This window comes from Dendrobates tinctorius, unplaced genomic scaffold, assembly GCF_039654945.1.
Source record: "Dendrobates tinctorius isolate UK_male_01 unplaced genomic scaffold, ASM3965494v1 ptg000254l, whole genome shotgun sequence".
NCBI classification, from domain to species: Eukaryota; Metazoa; Chordata; class Amphibia; order Anura; family Dendrobatidae; genus Dendrobates; species Dendrobates tinctorius.
In genome coordinates, this window is record NW_027361921.1 from 10,452,591 (window position 1) to 10,477,083 (window position 24,493).

The following is a 24,493-nucleotide window of genomic DNA, read 5'->3' on the forward strand; positions in this document are numbered from 1 at the left end:
CATCACATGTCCTTTCCTTCAGGCTCAGTCCGCGAGCCTCAGCACACACAGGAGGTGTATACCCCTCACATACAGCTGCCTGGTTCAAGTGCAGGCCACATTATAAGGGTGTAGCCACACCCATGAACCCAGCAGCTGACTGGTCACATGACTGTGACCTCATCACAGGTCCTTCAAAACAATAATAATACAGCAATATTTGTTACGCCTTACATTATGGAGACAAGCCATTTATGAGACACATATCTCCCATCGATTACACGACCCTTAGCCCTGCCACATACCTCCCCCCTCTGCCCGCATATATATATATGAATTTTTAATAGGGGGATAAGTGTGGTGATTCAAACCTTTTGTGTTAATTCTTTTTTATTTTTTAAAACATAGTTCCAGTTCAGCCTTTGTCAGAATAAATCCCCAGATCTAGATCTTCCTAAAGAACCTAATAACTGTAAGATACAATATTGTTACGCTCCAGGAAGACATCCAGGCCTCTCTTGAACCCGTTGACTGAGTTCGCCATCACCACCTCCTTAGACAAGGAATTCCAGATTCTCACTGCCCTAACAGTAAATAATCCTCTTCTATGTTGGTGGAAAAACCTCTCCTCCAGACACAGAGAATGCCCCTTTTTGACCGTCACATTCCTTGGGATAAACAGATCCTCGGAGAGATATTTAAATTGTCCCCTTATATACTTATACATGGTTATTAGATCGCCCCTCAATCGTCTTTTTTCTAGACTAAATAATCCTAATTTTGCTAATCTCTCTGTGTATTGTAGTTCCCCCATCCCCTTTATTACTTTTGTTGCCCTCCTTTGTACTTGCTCTAGTTCCATTATATCTGGATGAGAATGGGACCAAATTTTTATAATCACGTGTGACCCTAGCCTAATAGTTAAAAGAAAATAAGGGGTTTGGTTCCGTGTTAGCCAGTTGGAAAAATAATGCTCTCAGTGAGAAAAACAAGATAATCTTGTAGTTATGATACCTTTTTATGGCTAACTAAAATAAAATACCCGTATATACTCGAGTTATTTCGACCCGAGTATAAACCAAGGCACCTAATTTTGCCAAGAAAACCTGGGTAAACTTATTAACTTACATTGCCTGCGCGCCCTCGCTGCATCTCATTCCGGTGCCAGCAGCTCTTCTGGCCAAGCGATCACTTGGCCCCGTATTAATGTTTGCTAAATGCTAGAATAATGAGAGAGAACGTTTTAAGGTATTTTTATTACTTACCGCAAAGTCAAAAGTTTACATACATTTCAATAGTATTTGGTACCTTTGCTCTTGAAGTGAATGATTAGGGTCAAATGTTTGGGATATCCTTCCACAAGCTTCTCACAATAGTTCGTCAGAATTTGGACCTGTTCCTCCTGACAAAACTGGTGTAACTGATATAGGTTTGTAGGCCACCTTGCTCGCACCGCCTTTTCAGCTTTGCTCATAAATTTTCAATAGGATTGAGATCAGGGCTTTGTGATGGCCACTCCAAAACATTGACTTGGTTATCCTTTAGCCACTTTGTTACTATTTTGGCAGTATGCTTCGGGTCATTGTCTATTTGGAAGACCCATTTCTGACCGAGCCTTAACTTCCTGGCTGATGACTAGAGATGTTGCTTCAGTATTGCTACATAATCTTCTTTTCTCATGATGCCATTTCTTTTGTGAAGTGCACCAGTCCCTCCTGCAGCAAAACAACCCCACAGCATCTCGTGTTTCACAGTTAAGATGGTGTTCTTAGGCTTCCAAGTGTCTCCCTTTTTCCTCCAAGCGTAGCGATGGTCATTATGCCCATAAAGTCCAATTTAGTTTCATCAGACCATAGGACATATCTTCAAAAATTAAGGTATTTGTTCCTGTATGCATTTGCAAACATTAATGTGCCTTTTTATGTTTCTTTTGGAGTAATCGCTTCTTCCTGGCAGAGTGGCCTTTCAGCCCATTTTGGTACTCGTTTCACTGTGGATATTGACACAATCTTACCAGATTCCACCATCATCTTCACAAGGTCTTTCCGTTTGTCCTTGGATTGATATGCACATGTCGGACCAAAACACGTTCATCTCTGGGACACAGAACCCATCTCCTCTTTGAGCGGTATGATGGCTGGATATTCACATCTTGTTTGTACTTCTTTATAATTGTTTGTACAGAGGAACGAGGCACCTTCAGGTATCCTATAATTGTACCAAAGGATGAGCCAGACTTATGCAAGTCCACAATTCTGATATCTTGGCTGATTTCTTTAGACTTTCCCATAATTCTTCACAAAGAAGCAATGTGTTTCAGATGTGCTTTAAAATACTTCCACAGTTGAGATGTTGCCAAAAAAGGGACACAGAGCGGTATGATGGCTGGACATTCCCATATTGTGTGTACTTGTGTATAATTGTTTGTGCAGATAAACGAGGCCCCTTCCGTTATCTCGAAGTTGTACCCAAAGATGAGCCAGACTTGTGCAAGTCCACAATTCTCTTCCTGATATCTTGGCTGATGTATTTAGACTTTCCCATGATGCTACACAAAGAAGCAGTGTGTTTCAGGTGTGCATTAAAATACATCCATTAATTGAGATGTTGTCAAATAAACTATCAGAAGCTTCTAAACACGTGACATCATCATATGGGCAGTCCAGAATTGTTTAAAGGCATAGTAATTTTAGTGTATGTAAACTTTTCACTTTGCAGTAAGTAATAAAATGCCATAAAACTTTCTCTTTCATCATTCTGGTATTTGATAAATATTAATAATTATGGTAATCCTAATTGACCTAAAACGAGAAAGGTTTATTCTGATTTCATGTCAGACATTTGGAAAATAGTGCAGATGTGTCTTTTTATATAGTGTATGTAAACTTCTGGTTTCAACTGTACGTACATAAATCTGAAAACATGATATTAACCCCTTCCTGATATGCACCATACATATACTGCTCTGCAGGAAGTGCGTTCACGCAAAAAGAAATATATGTATGGCATGGCGATCGAGCGGCCTCAAGCCGAGCGCCGCTGTGATCACGTGCGTGTCAGCTCTGTATGAGAGCTGACACGCCGCAGCAACGCCAACGATCGGTGCGAGCGCTGATCGCGGGCATTTAACACCTCTTATGCCGTGATGCGATCACATTGTCCTGATGGTCTCCATGGTGACCCACTGCACCAAGATGGCTGCGGGGTCCTTCCGTGTCCTGCATGACTCCTTCCCTGCCTGTCAGATCTTGATCTGATACTCTGCAGTGCAGAGTGTCAGATCAGCGATCTGATGTAATATACAGTTGTGGCCAAAAGTATTGACACCCCTGCAATTGTGTCAGATAATACTCAGTTTCTTCCTGAAAATGATTGCAAACACAAATTCTTTGGTATTATTATCTTCATTTAATTTGTCTTAAATGAAAAAACACAAAAAGAATTGTCCTAAAGCCAAATTGGATATAATTCCACACCAAACATAAATAAGAGGGTGGACAAAAGTATTGGCACTGTTCGAAAAATCATGTGATGCTTCTCTAATTTGTGTAATTAACAGCACCTGTAACTTACCTGTGGCACCTAACAGGTGTTGGCAATAACTAAATCACACTTGCAGCCAGTTGACATGGATTAAAGTTGACTCAACCTCTGTCCTGTGTCCTTGTGTGTACCACATTGAGCATGGAGAAAAGAAAGAAGATCAAAGAACTGTCTGAGGACTTGAGAAACCAAATTGTGAGGAAGCATGAGCAATCTCAAGGCTACAAGTCCATCTCCAAAGACCTGAATGTTCCTGTGTCTACCGTGCATAGTGTCATCAAGAAGTTTAATCCCATGGCACTGTGACTAACCTCCCTAGATGTGGACGGAAAAGAAAAATTGACAAGAGATTTCAACGCAAGATTGCGGATGTTGGATAAAGAACTTCGACTAACATCCAAACAAGTTCAAGCTGCCCTGCAGTCCGAGGGTACAACAGTGTCAACCTGTACTATCCGTCGGCGTCTGAATGAAAAGGGACTGTATGGTAGGAGACCCAGGAAAACCCCACTTCTTACCCCGAGACATAAAAAAGCCAGGCTGTAGTTTGCCAAAACTTACCTGAAAAAGCCTAAAACGTTTTGGAAGAATGTTCTCTGGTCAGATGAGACAAAAGTAGAGCTTTTTGGGCAAAGGCATCAACAGAGTTTACAGGAGAAAAAAAGAGACATTCAAAGAAAAGAACACGGTCCCTACAGTCAAACATGGCGGAAGTTCACTGATGTTTTGGGGTTGCTTTGCTGCCTCTGGCACTGGACTGCTTGACCGTGTGCATGGCATTATGAAGTCAGAAGACTACCAACAAATTTTGCAGCATAATGTAGAGCCCAGTGTGAGAAAGCTGGGTCTCCCTCAGAGGTCATGAGTCTTCCAGCAGGACAATGACCCAAAACACACTTCAAAAAGCACTAGAAAATGGTTTGAGAGAAAGCACTGGAGACTTCTAAGGTGGCCAGCAATGAGCCCAGACCTGAATCCCATAGAACACCTGTGGAGAGATCTAACAATGGCAGTTTGGCGAAGGCACCCTTTAAATATCAGGGACCTGGAGCAGTTTGCCAAAGAAGAATGGTCTAAAATTCCAGCAGAGCATTGTAAGAAACTCATTGATGGTTACCGGAAGCGGTTGGTCGCAGTTATTTTGGCTAAAGATTGTGCAACCAAGTATTAGGCTGAGGGTGCCAATAATTTTGTCTGGCCCATTTTTGGAGTTTTGTGTGAAATGATCAATGTTTTGCTTTTTGCTTCATTCTCTCTTGTGTTTTTTCATTTAAGACAAATTAAATGAAGATAATAATACCAAATAATGTGTGTTTGCAATCATTTTCAGGAAGAAACTGAGTATTATATGACAGAATTGCAGGGGTGTCAATACTTTTGGCCACAACTGTAGTAATGTCCCATACTGGGACAATGTAAAAAAGTAAATATATATATATATATATATATGAATGTGTAAAAAAATTGTTTCAAAAAATCCCTAAATAAAGACAAAAAATAAATATTTTACCAATAAATACATTCATTGTAAATACATTAAAAAAAATAAAAGTACACATATTTGGTATTGCCGTGTCCGAAACGACCCGCTCTATAAAATTGGCCCACTAGTTAACCCCTTCAGTGAACACTGTAAAAAATAAATAAAAAACGAGGCAAAAAGCAATGCGTTATCATCATACCACTGAACAAAAAGTGCAATACAATTTGATCAAAAAGATGGATGTAAATAAAAATGGTACCGCTGAAAACGTCATCTTGTTCCACAAAAAACAAGCCCCCCATACAGCTCCATCAGCAGAAAAATGAAAAAGTTATAGCTCGCAGAATAAAACGATGCAAAAATAATTAGTTTTTCTATAAAATAGTTTTTATTGTGTAAAAGTGCCAAAATATTAAAAATAATAATCTATCGCTGTAATCGTACTGACCTGAAAAATAAAGCTGTCTTACCAATTTTACCATACGTGGAACGATAATAAAAAAATAATTCCTTAAGTTGCTGATTTTTGTTCATTGTGTCTCCCAAAAATCAGAAAAGAAAGCGATAAAAAAATTCTTGTGCCCGAAAAAGGTACCAATAAAAACGTCAGCTCCTCCCGCAAAAAAGAAACCCTCACATGACTCTGTTGGCCAAATTATGAAAATATTATATCCCTTAAAATATTGTGATGCAAATACTGGTTTTCGCAATAAAGAGAGTCTTAGTGTGCGACACCAGCCAAACATAAAAACCCGATCTCTAAATCTGGTATCGTTGTAATCGCACTAACCCGAAGAATAAAGTTGCCTAATCAGTTATACCGCACGAGGAACGGTAATAAATAAAACCAATTCTTCACATGCTGTTGATTTTTTTTATTCTGCCTCCCAAAGGTCGCAGTAAGACTCGGCGCACATTTATCCTGCACTCTGATTTGAGTGCTTACATCGCGTAAATCTTTGAAATACATGATTCAGACTTCACCCCCAGTAGGAGATTCCCTATAATGAGGCAGAAGGAGGTACTGTGGACGCCATTTGACCTGTGATCCGGTGGTGTCCATCCTTTCAGGATTGCATAAAAGTGCCGTCAGCCACAGTTTTGTGTGCTTCTGAAAAGGACACCGCAGAACAGAGGCCAGATGGAGTCCAGAGTAACTCTGCTAACTCATTATAGTGAATGGATCCCTTGGGAGTTTCATCTAAATCATGTCACTCAAGAGATTTAGATGGAAACCCCGATATAAGTGCTCCGCGTAGAGGGAGCAATAAACGTGATACCAAACATTATGTAAAATATTCCTAACAAAAGCTTCAACTCTATTCACAAAAAAAGCAAGTTCCCACTCAGGTCTGTCATCTGTTAACATAATTTTATGGGCTTTCACATTACTACTAATAGCACAAAGGCTCTGGAAAAGCAAAATGGCTCCTCACCTGCCCAAAGAAATTCAGCAAGTTCTGTGCTCCCAAATCCAAATGCCCCCACCTACCTTCTGAGCCCCAGTGTTAAACCACATTTAGCACCTGTAGTTATGAGAGCCCCCCTAATTTACAGGTGCGTGTCTCCAGAAGCACGGGCTGGGCATAATGTACTGGTCACGACAACGGCATTTTGCAATTTTCACTCAGCAACATCCACTCCTGCCTGTTTCTTGGAAACACTCATGGAGTCAAAATCGTCACTACATCTGTAGAGAAATTTCCAAAGGTTTATAATTTCCAAAATGTGGTCATTTGATGGAGGTTCTGCTTTTTTAGAACTTAGGGACTCTTTATATGAAATCCGCAAACTAGTCTAGGAAAATCTGTGCTCCATGAGGCAAATAATAATAATAATGATCTATTTTTATATAGCGCTAACATATTCCGCAGCGCTTTACAGTTTGCACACATTATCATCACTGACCCTGATGGGGCTCACAATATAAATTCCCTATCAGTATGTCTTTGGAATGTGGGAGAAGACCCCGGAGGAAACCCACGCAAACACGGGGAGAACATACAAACACTTGCAGATGTTGTCATTGGTGGGATTCAAACCCAGGACTCCAGCGCTGCAAGGCTGCAGTGCTATCCACTGAGCCACCATGATGCCCACATAGCGCTCTGTCCCTCCCAACTCTCTCCACATGGCAATGTGGCACTGTAAATCCACTTATGGGGTATTTTTACATTCAGCAAAAATTGTTGGACAAATTTTGGTGCCATTTCTACCCTTTCCCCAGTGTGAAAATGTTAAACTTGGGGCTATTACACAATCTTAGTAGTAAAAATGTAACTTATTTTTTCTTCATTGCCCAATGGCATAAAAGTCTGTGACACGCGTGGTGTCAATATAATCACTCCACCCCTAGATGAATTCATTGAGATGTTTAATTAGTAAAATGGGGTCACTTATGGGGGTTCTGCTGTTCTAGCACTTAAGGGGCTCTGCCAATGTAACATGGCACCCTCAAACAAGTGCAGCAAAATCTGCACTGTAATATGGTGCTCCTTCCCTCTGAGCTTTGCACTATGCCTCAAAAGTAGGCTTTGACCACATATCGGGTTATTGGTGAACTCAGGAGAAATTGCACAAACATTTGGTCAATTTTCTCCTTTTGCCCTTGTGAAAATACAAAATTTGTAGCTTAAAAAAAAGATTTTTGGGGGAAAAATTTGATTTTTTTTTTTTTTTTTTTTTTTTATTTCCGCAGCCTTATATTTTAAGCTTCTGTGAAGCACCTGTGGGTTCAAGGTGCTCAATACACATCTATATAAGTTCCATAAGGGGTTTAGTTTCCAAAATGGTCTCACTGTTAGGGGTTTCCACTGTTTAGGCACATCGGGGCTCTCCAAACGCGACATGGTGTCCACTAATTATGCCAGCAAATTTTACATTCAAAATGTGAAATGGCGCTCCTTCCCTTCTGAGCTCTGCCGTGTGCCCAAACAGTAGATTTCCCCCACATATGGGGTATAGGCATGTTCAGGAGAAATTGCAAAACAAATTGTATGGTCCATTTTCTCCTGTTAGCCTTGCGAAAGTTAAAAAAAAAAAAAAATTAGGTATAAAGGAAAATTTTTGTGAAAAGTCAGTTTATTTTTTCCTTCCACATTCCAAAAATTCCAGTGAATTAACTGAAGGGTTAATAAACATCTTTAATGTGCTCTTTTTTGAGTACCTTGAGGGATGCAGTTTATAGAATGGTGTCACTTTTGGGTATTTTCTGTCATATAGGCTGCTCAAAGTCACTTCAAATGTGAGGAGGTCCCTATAAATGTGGTTTTGCAAATTTTGTTGTAAAAATGAGAAATCGCTGGTCAACTTTTAACCCTTATAACTTCCTAACAAAAAAAATTGTTTCAAAAATCGTGCTAATGTAAATTAGACATGTGGGAAATGTTATTTATTAACTATTTTGTATACTATGACTCTTTGATTTAAGGTCACAAAAATTAAAAGTTTGAAAATACCAAATTTTTACAAATTTTCACCAAATTTCCTTTTTTTTCACAAATAAATGCAAGTCATATCAAAGAAATTTTACCACTATCACAAAGTACAATATGTCACGAGAAAACTTTCTCAGAATCATTGGGATCCATCAAAGCGTGCTGGATCCTGTCTTCCCTGCCAGTGAGTCTGACTTCTATATCAGGAAATATCTTTGAACAAATTATTAAACAACATGTATGTAAGTACCTGGATAAGAATGAAGTGATTAACCAGAGTCAGCATGGGTTTGTAACTAATAAGTCTTGTCAGACTAACTTAATTTCCTTTTATGACAGAATCACTGACTGGTTGGATCAGGGAAATGCTGAAGATATAGTATATCTTGACTTCAGCAAAGCATTTGATAAAAATATATCTCACAAAATCCTTATTGAAAAAATGACTAAGTATGGAATGGACAAGGCAACTGTTAGGCTGTGTGCACACACTGCGGAATCCGCTGCGGATTAATCCGCACGGATTTTGCAAAAACCGCAGATAATCCGCAGGTCAATAGACCTGCGGATTATCTGCGGTTTTGCCTGCGGTTTGGTCCTGCGGATTCACTATCTCCACAATGGTGGAGATAGGAACCCGCAGCGGTTTCCGCAGAAAGAATTGACATGCAATTCTTTCTGCGGATTCAAAACCGCAGCAAATCCGCACGGATTTTTCCGCAGCGTCGGCACAGCGGTTTTTTTTTCCCATTCATTTGAATGGTACTGTACACCGCAGCTAAAGCTGCTGCGGGTCCGCAGCGGCCAAAACCGCTGCGGAAACGCAGCGGAATCCGCAGCGTGTGCACGTACCCTAAGGTGGATTCATAACTGGCTTAGTGATCGGACCCAAAGAGTGGTCGTAAATGGCTGCACATCCAGTTGGAAGAATGTCTCAAGTGGGGTACCACAGGGCTCTGTTCTGGGCCCTGTATTGTTCAACATCTTTATCAAAGATTTGGATGAAGGAATTGAGGGTAAACTGATTAAATTTGCTGAAGACTCAAAGCTAGGAGGGATAGCTAATACTAGAGAAGAGAAAGGAAGGATTGAAAAGGATATATATAAACTAGAGCAGTGGGCAGCAGGTAACAGAGTTGTTTTTAACAAGGAAAAATGCAAAGTACTATATCTGGGCAATAAAAAGGAAAAAAGTATATACAGTACAGAATGGGAGGAATAAACATGAGTCAACAGTGTGATGCAGCAGCAAAAAAGGCAAATACAATTCTGGGATGTATTGACGGAAACATACAGTCTAGATCACGTGAAGTCATTATTGCCCTCTACTCCTCTTTGGTCAGACCTAATCTGGAATACTGTGTTCAGTTTTGGGCATTATTTTTGAAAAAGACATCAACAAACTGGAGCAAGTTCAGAGAAGAGCGACCAGAATAGTGACCGGTCTGCAATCCATGTCCTATGAGGAACGGTTACAGGATTTTGAAATGTTTAGCTTGCAAAAAAGAAGACTGAGAGGAGGCTTAATAGCTGTCTATAAATATCTCGAGGGCTGTCACATTTTAGAAGGATCATCTATATTATTTGCACAATGACAGACTAGAAGTAGTAAGATGAAACTGAATGGGAGGATACACAGATCAGATATTAGAAAAAACTTTGACAATGAGGGTGATCAATAAGTGGAGCAGGCTGCCACGAGAGGTGGTGATTTCTCCTTCAATGGAAGTCTTCAAACAGAGGCTGGACAGACATCTGTCTGTGATAATTTAGTGAATCCTGCTTTGAGCAGGGGGTTGGACCAGATGACCCAGGAGGTCCCTTCCAACTCTACCATTCTATGATTTTATGATTCAGCTGTCAGGTGGCAGGTGGCAGCCACATGTCTTGGCCCTTGGCACCACCAACATCTAATAGCTGTGGCACTGGTAGTCCTCGAGATTGGTTTAGGGGAAACGGGTCTCATGTCACTCTCACTCTGGGGTATCACCTCAGTACAGGCTCGGTCCTGACTGACTCCAGCAGAGGGTCGTGTCCCGTTCCCAGGCTCCTGGGCTGGCGGGGCCCAGTGTGATAACTGTAGTGGGGCAGAGTCCCTTATGAAGATTTGAGTGGCCACATACCGCTTGATCAGGCTAACCACCTGGTCTAGGGTGCCTGGATCCTTTTGGCCTGCCCAACGCTGAATAGCAGCTGGCAGAGTTCTCTCAGCTGGTCTACCACCACCCCCTCTACCATATGGGATGGAGTCAAGGTCTCAGGCTGGAGTCATTTTTTACTAGCTGCAGCAAGTTATATGCCTGAGACCTGGCGGGTTGGGCCTCCACAAAGGACCACTGAAACACCCGTTGTGCCCATACGTAAGTGTTAACCCCCAGTCGGGCAAGGATCTCACATTTCAGTTTCCCATAGTTTTGGGCATTCTCCCGACTGAGGTCAAATTAGGCCTTCTGGGTATCTCCCATCAGGAGCAGGGCCACCACTTCAGCCCAATGGAAAATCGGCAGGTTTTCCCACAGCGCTGTGCGCTCAAACACGGTGAGGAAAGCTTCTATGTCATCCTCAAGATTCACCTGCCTCAATGCTGACCGGACTTTGTACCAGGCCCTGGAACAGACCAGATTCGGTGGTTGGGTGCACCTCTCGCTATGCCGCAATCTTCTGCATCAGCAGGTTATTCATCTGCTGCTGGTGAGTGAGGACCAACTGTTTCAGGATTTACTCCATCTTGTTGCCTGGCCTGGGCTGTAGAGTTGCAGGCCTAATAACCGACATGCAGCTTGCGTTCGGCATGCCTCAGTTCACAATGCCCGCATTCTCCAACATATGTAGTACAGCGGGGTTTACACAGTGTGACAGATAGGCAAGGACCGCAGAAAGTTCAATATAAAATGTCTTTATTCCAGAACCTCACATAAACAGGAAAATGATAACCTCCTTCGCAACCAGGTCCTCACCGTAGGCAATTGCACCGCTGTATCTCTCAGATGCGTCAGCCACTTTGAAGTCCCTGGCTCTGTGTTAACTGCAGACAGGCCCGGGTCGCACAGAGCCTTCTGCTCTGCAACTTGCAAAACAGAACTGACACACCCAAGACAAAAGTGAGAGTTTAAACGGGAATCGTGGACGTAGAGCCACTCCTGAATCCCGGCGTGGAGGGAGGGATTTCCCCTACTACCAAACCTGCAAATCCCTCTAAAAATAAAAGCACATGACAAGTTTTCCTAAAATCTGACTTGGTCAACTACTTTGACCAAATCCACACTTACTTTTACTTTGCCTTGTAATTCACAGACATTTTGACGTAAGCACAATGCACTCCAGCAGATTTAATATGTCTCCATACGCATTCTGGGGGGAAGTTTACATACATTATATAAGAAGACACACATGCATGTTTTTCTCAATATATGACTTGAAATCAGAATAAACCTTTCCCATTTTAGTTTACATACACTAAGATTGCTATGCCATGGTTTAACAATTCTGGACTGCCCATATGATGATGTCACGTGTTTAGAAGCTTCTGATAGGTTTTTTGACAACATCTCAATTAATTAGAGACACACCTGTGGATGTATTTTAATGCACACCTGAAACACACTGCTTCTTTGTGTAGCATCATGGGAAAGTCTAAATACATCAGCCAAGATATCAGGAAGAGAATTGTGGACTTGCACAAGTCTGGCACATCCTTGGGTAGAACTTCGAGATAACGGAAGGGGCCTCGTTTATCTGCACAAACAATTATACACAAGTACAAACAATATGGAAATGTCCAGCCATCATACCGCTCTGTGTCCCAGAGATTAACAAGCTTTGGTCCGACATACGCATATCAACCCACGGACAAAAGCAAAAGACCTTGTGGAGATGATGGCGGAAGCTGGTAAGATTGTGTCAATATCCGCAGTGAAACCAGTACTGTATCAGCATGGGCTGAATGGCCACTTTGCCTGGAAGAAGCCTTTCGACCAAAAGAAGCATAAAAAAGCCAGCTTAATGTTTGCAAATGTCATGGTCCAGGTTGGATCTGACAGTTTAAATGCACAATTTAACTTTTTTTTTTTCCCTTGGCTGTGTGCCAAAGGTGTTTTTTTGCCCCCGGTGGCCGTTGGGGTCATTGCACTGTGGTGATTTCAGTTGTAGTTTTCCCTCCGGTGGCCATTAGGGTCATTGCACTTGGTTACCTTAATTTGTGCACGTGATTAAGTAACAGGTGTGAATGCTCTATAAAAGAGTGTCAGGTGTATCAATCACTGTTGGTGATAGATCTTCAGTTACAAGCAAGCCTGGGTGAAGGATGGAGCTGAAGGAGAGTCCTGGGCAGCCCAGCCAGAGTCCTGGAGTAGCAGCTGTGGTGTCTGCAAGGAGGGCTGGCATGGTGTGGTGGAGTCGCGGTTATGGTGTCTGCAAGGAGGGCTGGCATTGTTTGGTGGAGTGGCAGCTATGGTGTAGAGCTGCACTGAGGAGGCTGGACTCGGTTGTGGAAAGCTGGACTTAAGCATTCTGGACTTTTTGGCAGAAGCTGGACTCTGTTTCTGGACAGCTGCACATAGGTGGTGGACTCTGTTTGCTCCTAGGCTGCACTATGGTGATGGATCCTGTTGGAGGAAAAGATGCACGCATGTGTGGGCTCTGTTGCTGGGAGCGTAAGCAACAGAGCAAAGCTAAGTGGTGTTTCCCCTGTATTGTCACTTTTCCTTATGTGTCTTTTAGTGCAGTGGTGGGATTAGTTTCCGCACCGATGAATTCCCTAGTGAGGGTTGAGATGCAGGGCGAGCCAGGGATATCAGGTATCCAGATCGGCGCCCGGTGCGGAACCGGCCTAGGGAACGTTAGTAGTGTAGAGACACTGACTCAGGTTAGTGCAGGAGGTCTCCACTTCCCCGTTCCCTATCGCAAGGCCACCATTGTTATTGTTAACCAGGTTTCCCTTATTGTTTAAATTCGCCTTACTGGAGGCGGGGTTTCCAGATTTACGTGTTACGTGTATTACCTAAATTCGCCTGTTGGAGGCGGCGTATCCAGCTGCACGTCTTATTATTTAAATTCGCCCCACTGGAGGCGGTGTATCCAGGGTCACGCGTATCATCTAAATCCGCCCTGCTGGGGGCTCTGTGTCCAGCCGCGCGTGACCGTGACAGCAAATCACACAAAAACAAAGACCTTAATTTCTGGAGACATGTGCTGTGGTCTGATGAAACTAAAATTGAACTTTTTGGGTATAATGACCTTCGTTACATTTGGAGAAAAAAATGAAGAAACTTAGAAGCCTAAGAACACCATCCCCACTGTGAAACACAGGGATGACAGCATAATGTTGTGGGGTTGTTTTGCTGCAGGAGAGACTTTTGCACTTCACAAAATAGCTGGCATCATGAGAAATGAATATTGTGTGTCAATACTGAAGCAACATCTCAAGACATCAGCTAGGAAGTTAAAGCTTGGGCGGAAATGGGTCTTCCAAATGGACAATGATCCAAAGAATACTGCCAAATGGTAGCAAAGTGGCTTATGGATAACAAAGTCAATGTTTTGGAGTGGCCATCAAAAAGCCCTGATCTCAATCCTATTGAAAATTTATGAGAAAGCTGAAAAGGCAGGTGCGAGCAAGGCGGCCTACAATCCTAGATCATTTACACCAGTTTTTTCAGGAGGAATGGGCCCAAATTCTGACCAACTGTTGTGAAAAGCTTTTGGAAGGATATCCTAAACGTTGAACCCAAGTCATGCAGTTTAAGGGCAATTATACCAAATACTAATGAAATGTATGTAAACTTTATACTGTGCAGTAAGTAATAAAAATGCCTTAAAACATTCTCTCTCCCATTATTCTGGCATTTGTCAAATGTTAATAATTATGGTAATCCGAATTAAACTTAAAAGGGAAAGGTTTATTATGATTACATGTCAGAAAAACATGCATTTTTTTTATACAGTGGGGCAAAAAAGTATTTAGTCAGTCAGCAATAGTGCAAGTTCCACCACTTAAAAAGATGAGAGGCGTCTGTAATTTACATCATAGGTAGACCTCAACTATGGGAGACAAACTGAGAAAAAAAAAATCCAGAAAATCACATTGTCTGTTTTTTTTTCATTTTATTTGCATATTATGGTGGAAAATAAGTATTTGGTCAGAAACAAGCAATCAAGATTTCTGGCTCTCACAGACCTGTAACTTCTTCTTTAAGAGTCTCCACTTTCCTCCACTCATTACCTGTAGTAATGGCACCTGTTTAAACTTGTTATCAGTATAAAAAGACACCCTCAAACAGTCTGACTCCAAACTCCACTATGGTGAAGACCAAAGAGCTGTCAAAGGACACCAGAAACAAAATTGTAGCCCTGCACCAGGCTGGGAAGACTGAATCTGCAATAGCCAACCAGCTTGGAGTGAAGAAATCAACTGTGGGAGCAATAATTAGAAAATGGAAGACATACAAGACCACTGATAATCTCCCTCGATCTGGTGCTCCACGCAGAATCTCACCCCGTGGGGTCAGAATGATCAAAAGAACGGTTAGCAAAAATCCCAGAACCACGCGGGGGGACCTAGTGAATGAACTGCAGAGAGCTGGGACCAATGTAACAAGGCCTACCATAAGTAACACACTACGCCACCATGGACTCAGATCCTGCAGTGCCAGACGTGTCCCACTGCTTAAGCCTGTACATGTCCGGGCCCGTCTGAAGTTTGCTAGAGAGCATTTGGATGATCCAGAGGAGTTTTGGGAGAATGTCCTATGGTCTGATGAAACCAAACTGGAACTGTTTGGTAGAAATACAACTTGTCGTGTTTGGAGGAAAAAGAATACTGAGTTGCATCCATCAAACACCATACCTACTGTAAAGCATAGTGGTGGAAACATCATGCTTTGGGGCTGTTTCTCTGCAAAGGGGCCAGGACGACTGATCCGGGTACATGAAAGAATGAATGGGGCCATGTTTCGTGAGATTTTGAGTGCAAACCTCCTTCCATCAGCAAGGGCATTGAAGATGAAACGTGGCTGGGTCTTTCAACATGACAATGATCCAAAGCACACCGCCAGGGCAACGAAGGAGTGGCTTCGTAAGAAGCATTTCAAGGTCCTGGAGTGGCCTAGCCAGTCTCCAGATCTCAACCCTATAGAAAACCTTTGGAGGGAGTTGAAAGTCCGTGTTGCCAAGCGAAAAGCCAAAAACATCACTGCTCTAGAGGAGATCTGCATGGAGGAATGGGCCAACATACCAACAACGGTGTGTGGCAACCTTGTGAAGACTTACAGAAAACGTTTGACCTCTGTCATTGCCAACAAAGGATATATCACAAAGTATTGAGATGAAATTTTGTTTCTGACCAAATACTTATTTTCCACCATAATATGCAAATAAAATGAAAAAAAAACAGACAATGTGATTTTCTGGATTTTTTTTTCTCAGTTTGTCTCCCATAGTTGAGGTCTACCTATGATGTAAATTACAGACGCCTCTCATCTTTTTAAGTGGTGGAACTTGCACTATTGCTGACTGACTAAATACTTTTTTGCCCCACTGTATATTGTGTGTAAACTTATAGTTTCAACTGCATACTGTCATGATCCAGGTTGGATCTGACAGATTAAATGCACAAAGTAACCTTTTTTTTCCTTTGGCTGTGTGCCAAAGGTGGTTTTCCCCCCGGTGGCCATTAGGGTCATTGCACTCTGGTTACCTTAGTTTGTGCACGTGATTATGTAACAGGTGTGATTGCTCTTTAAAAGAGTGTCAGGTGTGTCAATCACTGTTGGTGATAGTTCCTCATTTGCAAGCAAGCCTGGGTGAAGAATGGAGCTGAAGGAGAGTCACAGGCAGCTCAGTGAGAGTCCTGGAGTGTCAGCTATGGTGTCTGCAAGGAGGGCTGGCATGGCTTGGTGGAGTCGCAGCTATGGTGCCAGCAAGGAGTTCTTGCATGGCTTGGTGGAGTGGCAGCTATGGTGTAGAGCTGCTCTCAGGATGCTGGATTGGGTTGCTGGAAAGCTGGACTCAAAATGTTGGACTCTTTGGCAGAAAAGCTGGACTCATTTGCTGGACTCTGTTTCTGGACAGCTGCATGCAGGTGGTGGACTCTGTTTTCTCCAAGGCTGCACTATGGTGTTGGATCCGGTCGGAGGAAAAGTTGCATGCTGGTGGTGGGCTTTGTTGCTGGGAGCGTAAGCAGCAGAGCAAAGCTAAGTGGTGTTTCCCCTGTTTTGTCACTTTTACTTATGTGTGTTTAGTGCAGTGGTGGGATTAGTTTTTGCACCGACCATTTCCCTAGTGAGGGTTTAGGTGCAGGGCGAGTCAGGGTTTTTAGGTTCTTGATCGTCGCCCGGTGCGGAACCGGCCTAGGGAACGTTAGGAGTGTAGAGACACTGACTCAGGGGAGTGCAGGCGGTCTCCACGTCCCCGTTCCCTATCGCAGGGCCACCATTGTATTTGTTACCCAGGTTTTTCCTATCCCCTGTGTCTTGTTGTATTAGTTACCGGCCTGCGGGCGGCATCACACAGGACAATTACACGTGCCGCGTCCTGTTGTATTAGTTACCGGCCTGCTGGCTGTGTCACACAGGACGGGGCACGTGACACATACACTGCACAGCACCACTTCTCCTGTCCTGTATATATACATGGCTCAGTGCCACTTTTCCAGTCCTGTATATATATACTGCTCAGAACCACTTCTCCTGTCCTGCATGCCATATTTTCCAGACAATAAGACGCATCGGACCATAAGACGCACCTAGGTATTAGAAGAGGAAATTAGGGAAAAAAATTGAAGCAAAATATGTGGTCAATTATGTACTTAATATCCCCTATCCTGGTAAATATGGTCCCCTCATCCCTTTCCTGATATGCATGTCCCCCCTCATCCCTACCCGATATGCATGGCCCCCTCATCCCTACCCTGGTATGCATGGCCCTATCATCCCTATCCTGGTATGCATGGCTCCCTCATCTTTATCCTGGTGTGCATGGCCCTCTTATCCCTATCCTGATGTGCATGGCCCTCTTATCCCTATCCTGATGTGCATGGCCCTCTTATCCCTATCCTGATGTGCATGACTCTTCATCCCTAGCCTAGTATGCATGACCACCTACATCCCTATCCTAAGCAGTGCATGGCAGGGACATCATGCGCTGCTTGCAAGCCGAAGAGCAGCTGCTGGAATACTCAATGCTCCGCACGCCGGAACTGTGTGTGCGCAAAGCAGTGAGTATTTATTGCTCTTTAGCAAGCACAGTGTCAGCCAGAACCTTCCTGCTGCTGCGGCGGTCACGTGTGCCAACACTTAAGAGAAATTAATATTCACCCCATTCCATGAATATTAATTTCTCTTAAGTAGCGGTACAACAGCCACAGGAAGGCTCCAGATGACACTGTGCTTGCTAGAGAGCAATGAATATTCACTGCCCTCTGCGCACACAGTCCCTGCATGCAGAGCATTGAGTATGCCGGCAGCTGCTCTTGGCTTGCAAGCAGCGCATGACATCCCTGCCATACGCTGCTTACAAGCATTAAGTAGCTGCTGTCATCGGAGCAGGACGCTGCGAGGGAGCGCCGGGAAGGTAAGTGTAATGTTTTGTATTTTTAATATTTTCTGATGGGGTCATGCATACCAGGATGGGGGGCAATAATACCAGGATAAGGAAAGGATGGGACTAATCATACCAGGACCGGAATGGGGGCCAATCATACCAGGATGCCATTAAACAGAAATGAATATTGTTCTCCATGTCCATGGGCGTGGAGTGCAGTGAATATTAATTTCTCTTTAGCAGCTGGCACAGGAGTTAGCCACAGCAGCTTGCTCCTGCCTCTGTAACGCTGGCTCCTGCCTCTGTGACTCGCTGCTCCTCCTAAACCGCTTCTCGACCTCCCCACTACAGCCTGTACATTCGGACTATAAGACGCACCCCCCATTTTCCTCCACATTTTTGGAGGAAAAAACGGCGTCTTGTAGTATGAAAAATACAGTATATACACTGCACAGTACTACTACTGACCTGTATATATACACTGCACAGTATCACTTCTGTCCTGTTGTCGGAGAGGTAACATTGGACTTAGTGAGTGTCAATATTCGTTTATTATTTTCAGTATTCCTATGGGAAAAAAAATTAAATATTAGAAAATTCGTTTAAGTGATCCCCTATCCCAAGAACTTTCCAGTTGCTGGGGTCCGACTGCTGGGACACCCATGATCCTGTGAACCGGATTTATAAAGGCCACCATCCAATTGGAGGTGTGGTCTGTCAAGCGCACTCCTGCGCCATTCACATGTGGCTCTTCAAATAAATTCTTTGTTGGGGGGAGGGTATTCATTTTATAGGAGGGGAAGATAGTGCAGATAGTGACCTGGGCACAAATAAAGAAATTGGTGGTGGCATTGGGGGGGTGAAGTTAGAACTGTAAAGATTTTAGGGAAGAATAGAGGTACAGAGAGATACATAAAGTGCATTTATACTAATGCCAGAAGCCTCACCAAGAAAATGGAGGAATTAGAATTAACTTTGTGGGAACATAATTATGACATGGTGGGGATATCTAAGACATGGCTGGACGAGAGCCATGACTGGGCTGTTCATTTACAGGGCTATAGTCTGTTCAGAAATTACCTTACAAATAAGCAAGGGGGGAGAGTGTGTGTCTATAAGTAAAAACATCTTTAAAACCCATCCTGCGTGATAATATATGTGAATCTAATGAAAATGTAGTGTCGCTGTGGGTGGAGATAAGGGGAGGAGGAAAAAATAATAAATTACTGATAGGGTTTTGTTATAAGTCTCCAAAAATAATGGAAGCAACAGAGAATATCCTCATCAAGCAAATAGATGAAGCAGCGACTCAAGGAGAAGTCATTATTATGGGCGACTTCAACTACCCTGAAATACATTGGGGAACCGAAACCTGCAGTTCCAGCAAAGGTAATGGGTTTTTGAAATCTATGAGACACAGCTACCTTTCACAAGTGGTTCAGGACCCAACAAAAAAGGGGGGCGCTGCTAGACCTAATATTAACCAACAGGCCAGACCGCATATCAAATATAAGGGTTGGGGGTCACTTGGGTAATAGTGATCACAAAATAATAAGTTTCATGTATCCTTTAATAAGATGTGCAGTAGAGGGGTTACAAGGACACTAAACTTCAGGAAGGCAAATTTCCAACGGATGATTTTGGTGCAATTAACTGGGACGATATCCTGAGACATAAAAATACACAAAGAAAATGGGAGACGTTTATTAGCATCCTGAATAGGACCTGTGCACAGTATATACCGTATGGGAATAAACATGCTAGAAATAGGAGGAAACCACTATGGCTAAATAGAGCTGTAAGGGGAGCAATAAGTGACAAAAAGAAAGTATTTAGAGAATTAAAGCAAGTAGGTAGTGATGAGGCATTAACTAAATACAGAAAATTAAATAAATTCTGTAAAATGCAAATCAAGACAGCAAAGATTGAGACAGAGAGACTCATTGCCAGAGAGAGTAAAAATAATCCCAAAATATTCTTTAACTACGTAAATAGTAAGAAACTAAAAAATGATAGTGTTGGTCCCCTTAAAAATAGTCTGGGTGAAATGTTGGATGAGGAAAAAGCCAATATGCTAAATGACTTTTTTTCAACAGTATTTACACAAGAAAATCCCATGACGGATAACATGATCAGTGATAACAACAATTCTCCATTAAATGTCACCTGCTTAACCCAGCAGGAAGTACGGCTGCCATCTAAAAATCACTAAAGTTGACAAATTCCCGGGCCCGCATGGGATACACCCCCGAGTACTGCAGGAATTAAGTACAGTCATTGATAGACCATTATTTTTAATATTTTAAGATTCCATAATAACAGGGTCTGTACCACAGGAAGCAAATGTGGTGTCAATATTCATAAAGGGGACAAAAATTGAGCTTAACCTCTACTGTGGGTAAAATCCTGGAGGGTTTTCTAAAAGATGCTATACTGGATTATCTGAAGAAGAATAACCTCATGACCCAATATCAACATGGGTTTACGAGGGACCGTTCCTGTCAGACTAATCTGATAAGCTTCCATGAAGAGGTAAGTTCTGGACTGGACCAAGGGAATGCAGTGGACGTGGTGTACATGGACTTTTCAAAAGCTTTTGATACGGTGCCACACAAAAGGTTGAAACATAAAATGAGAACAATGGGGATAAGGGAAAATATGTATAAGGCCACATGCACACTTTCAGTATTTGGTAATTTTTTTTTTTACCCCAGTATATGTAAGCCAAAACCAGGAGTGGAACGGTCAGAGGAAAAGCATAATAGAAACATTTGCACCACTTATGTATTTTTCACCCACTCCTGGTTTTGGCCTTCAAATGCTGGGGTAAAAAACTCACCAAATACTGAATGTGTGTATGTGGCCTAAGTGTGTTAAGAGCTGACTCTGGGATAGGTAACAAAGGGTGGTTTGTAACCCCTTAACGACTGCCGATACGCCTTTTAACGGCGATAGTTAAGGGGACTTAAACCACAGCGCCGTTAATTAACGGCACTGTAGAAAAAGTGTATAAGCGCCCCCCAGAGTCAGATTCTATCTGGGGTCTCGGCTGCCGGGGGTAACTGAGACCCCAGAGAACATGATTCAGGTCGGTTTTACCGACCCCGCTTTTGCGGTCGCCGTTATGAACCGTTTAACGGCGACCGTAGAAAAAAAAGCCATGATTTTGCATTTACTTTCTCTCTCCTCTGATGTGGGTTTTTTCACTATTTAGGCACATCAGGTGCTCTCCAAACGCGACATGGCGTCCAATCTCAATTCCAGCCCATTCTGCATTGAAAAAGTCAAACTGTGCTCCTTCCCTTCTGAGCTCTGCCGTGCACCCAAACAGTGATTTACCCCCACATATGGGGTATGGGCGTACTCAGGACAAATTGCTCAACAACTTTGGGGGTCTAATTTCTCCTGTTACCCTTGTAAAAATAAAAATTTGGGGGCGAAAAGATCATTTTTGTGGAAAAAAATGATTTTTTATTTTCACGGCTCTACGTTATAAACTTCTGTGAAGCACTTATAGGTTCAAAGTGCTCACTACACATCTAGATAAGTTCCTTAAGGGGTCTAGTTTTCAAATTGGGGTCACTTGTTGGGGGTTTCCACTGTTTAGGTACATCCAGGGGCTCTCCAAACGCAACATGTCGTTCGATCTCAATTCCAGCCAATTCTGCATTGAAAAAGTCAAACCGCTCTCCTTCCAAACTCTGCCGTGAGCCCAAACAGCGGTTTACCCACACACATGGTGTATTCAGGAGAAATTGCACAACAAATTTTGTGGTTCATGTTCTCTTTTTACTCTTGAGAAAATAAAAAAAAATTGGTTCTGAAGTAAAATGTTTGTAAAAAAAAAAGTTAAATGTTAATTTTTTCCTTCCACATTGCTTCAGTTCCTGTGAAGCACGTAAAGGGTTATTAAACTTCTTGAATCTGGTTTTGAGCACCTTGAGGGGTTCAGGTTTTAAAATGGTGTCACTTTTTGGGTATTTTCTGTCATATAGACCCCTCATAATGACTTCAAATGTGATGAGGTCCCTAAAAAAAGTGGTTTTATAAATTTTGTTGTAAAAATGAGAAATTGCTGGTCAACTTTTAACCCTTATAACTTCCTAACAAAAAAATTTTGGTTCCAAAATTGTGCTAATGGGCATCCTCTACGTCTGGAGGAAAGAAGGTTTAAGCATAATCTCAGATGTGGATTCATTACTGTAAGAGCAGTGAGACTATGGAACTCTCTGCCATATGATGTTGTAATGAGTGATTCCCTACTAAAATTTAAGAAGGGACTGGGATGCCTTTCTTGAAAAGTGTAATATTACAGGGTATATACACTAGTTTCCTTAATATTGCGGTGATCCAGGGAGCTAGTCTGATTGCCGTATGTGGAGTCGGGAAGGAATTTTTTTCCCCAATGTGGAGCTTAGTGTTTTCCACATGGTTTTTTTTGTTTCCTTCCTCTGGATCAACATGATAGGCTAGGTTTTGAACTAGATGGACTTAGTCTTCCTTCATCCTGAAAAACTATGTTACTATGTCGTGGACACCTCAATTTCTTGCACGTACCGCCGCACAATTGCAATAAATTGCAATAAGACGTGATCAAAACATTTTATGTACCCCAAAATGCAAACAGGAAAAATGTCTCCTCATGGCGCAAAAATAAGCCATTGCATAGCCCCGTAACCCGAAAAATGAAAACGTTACAGGTCTGTGAAAATGGCGACAAAAGCACAAATTTCCAAATGTTTTTTTCACCACTTAAATTTAAAAAAGCTATATGTGTGGTTTCTGTGTAATCGTACTGACATGGAAAAACATACTGCCAGATCAGTTTTACCATATAAAGAACATGGTAAACAAAAAAAACCAAAACACCTTCTATCTATCAATCAGGTAAAAGCGGCCAGCAAATGGCATCTGAGTGCTTTCCAATTTTTTTTTACAGACACATAGACTTGCATTGCCAGTTTTCATTCGACACTCAGATCAATATTGGATGTGTCTCCTCGATTTTGCATAAGCAAAACGGTACTGTGGCAATACAGCGCAGGGGTCCTGAGTTGAAATTTCACCAATGTTATCCCCTTGTTTGCGTGAGATTCCTCCCACACTGCAAAGAGATACTGATAGGGAAATTAGATTGTGAGAGGCAATGGGGACGGTGATGCTATGGAAAAACGGATAGCACTTCTACGTAAAAAAAACTGACGTGTGAGCGAGCTCTTAATTTAAGCCTGAGGAACACCTTAAGTACATGTCGAAAGGTTCCTCTATTTTTGAACTGTGAAGGTCCCATGCACCACACACCATGTCATCTCCAGTGTTTCCAATTTGGAGTCCTACAAGCTCTCTTGTCCACAAATTGAGCGGTGACATATCGTAATAAGATTCTTTATGAATAGATACTCTTGAAAGGGACTAGTTTGTAAAATTAATTTAAATCCTTTAACTTAGACATACTTTTGTCTAATATATTTATTTTTTCCATAGGCTGCAAGTCATATATCTGCCAACAAACCTATAGAGGCAGATTCAACAAAAAATGTAAAATGCATCCTTAGTCCTCAGAATGAAGATTCAGATCCTCTACTGTCTACTTATGGTTTACGCACAGCTTCTGATGGCATCAAGATGCATATTTCAGTCATAAACTTACTGCTTTGGCTAACTCTGTTGACATTACCTTGCTTTACTTACTGGCTCAAGAATATAAGGTATGTTTACGACTGATGTGATCAATCATCTGTATGTGAATATTGTTTTCTGGTTACTAGTTTGTATTGTTAAAGAAATAAATAAAGGGAAGGTGCCATCAAAAAAAATTTTTTTCAGCAGTTGAAAAAATGTGAAGATTTAATGTTTACATTTTCTTAAAAAATATTATCTTTTGTTTTTGTAAAATATGAAAAAATTTGAAAAAGTTTGGCATTTCCACTTGTTAACACTAGGGGGAGCAGCTACTGAAATTTGGCACTAAAACCTAGTATACAACTAGCTCACATTACTGCCCTGCAGTAATTATGGGCAGAATCTGCTGACATGGGTGTGATGTCACTCCTCTCCTCCCCTTCTGGGTGTTTCCTAAGGGAAAAGAGAGGATGACTTCTAGGAACACAGTGAGCAGTCATTGTGATGGGGCCTGCAAAGTTACTGACGGTCTTTGCATGCAAAGTCTGGATCAGAACAGGTCATCAATCAGCAGAAATGTTTCCTGGATTTCTGTGGAGCAGACAAGTAGACGGTCCATCCATGTGTATATAACACAGCACTCTGTATACAATCCCTGGCACCAAACAGGGTGCCCCCCATAGACCAGCACACTGCTGTCCTGAAATACTCTGTGCTGCAGTCACCCTGCTCCTCCACCATATATCAGGCCCCTGTCACCTCGCTTTCACACATCGCCAGGACAGGATTTGAGGAGAGGAATGGGGTCTTCGGTCACCGAGGATGACAGGCAGCAAGGATTCTGGGAGCAGGGTGACAGCAGCACAGAGTATTTCAGGAGAGCAGTGTGCTG

The 24,493-nt window shown here is 42.3% G+C and overlaps 1 protein-coding gene across 3 annotated transcripts in view; it reads left to right on the forward strand.

Annotated features, from left to right (window-relative positions):
* Positions 1-24,493, forward strand: part of PGAP1 (post-GPI attachment to proteins inositol deacylase 1) — a 794,782-nt gene that overhangs the window by 709,462 nt on the left and 60,827 nt on the right. For all 3 annotated transcript variants that reach the window (XM_073558145.1, XM_073558147.1, XM_073558146.1), the window contains one exon: positions 23,464-23,687. In XM_073558145.1, coding sequence (XP_073414246.1) covers positions 23,464-23,687 — 224 coding nt within the window. The remainder of the gene's footprint in view (positions 1-23,463; positions 23,688-24,493) is intronic.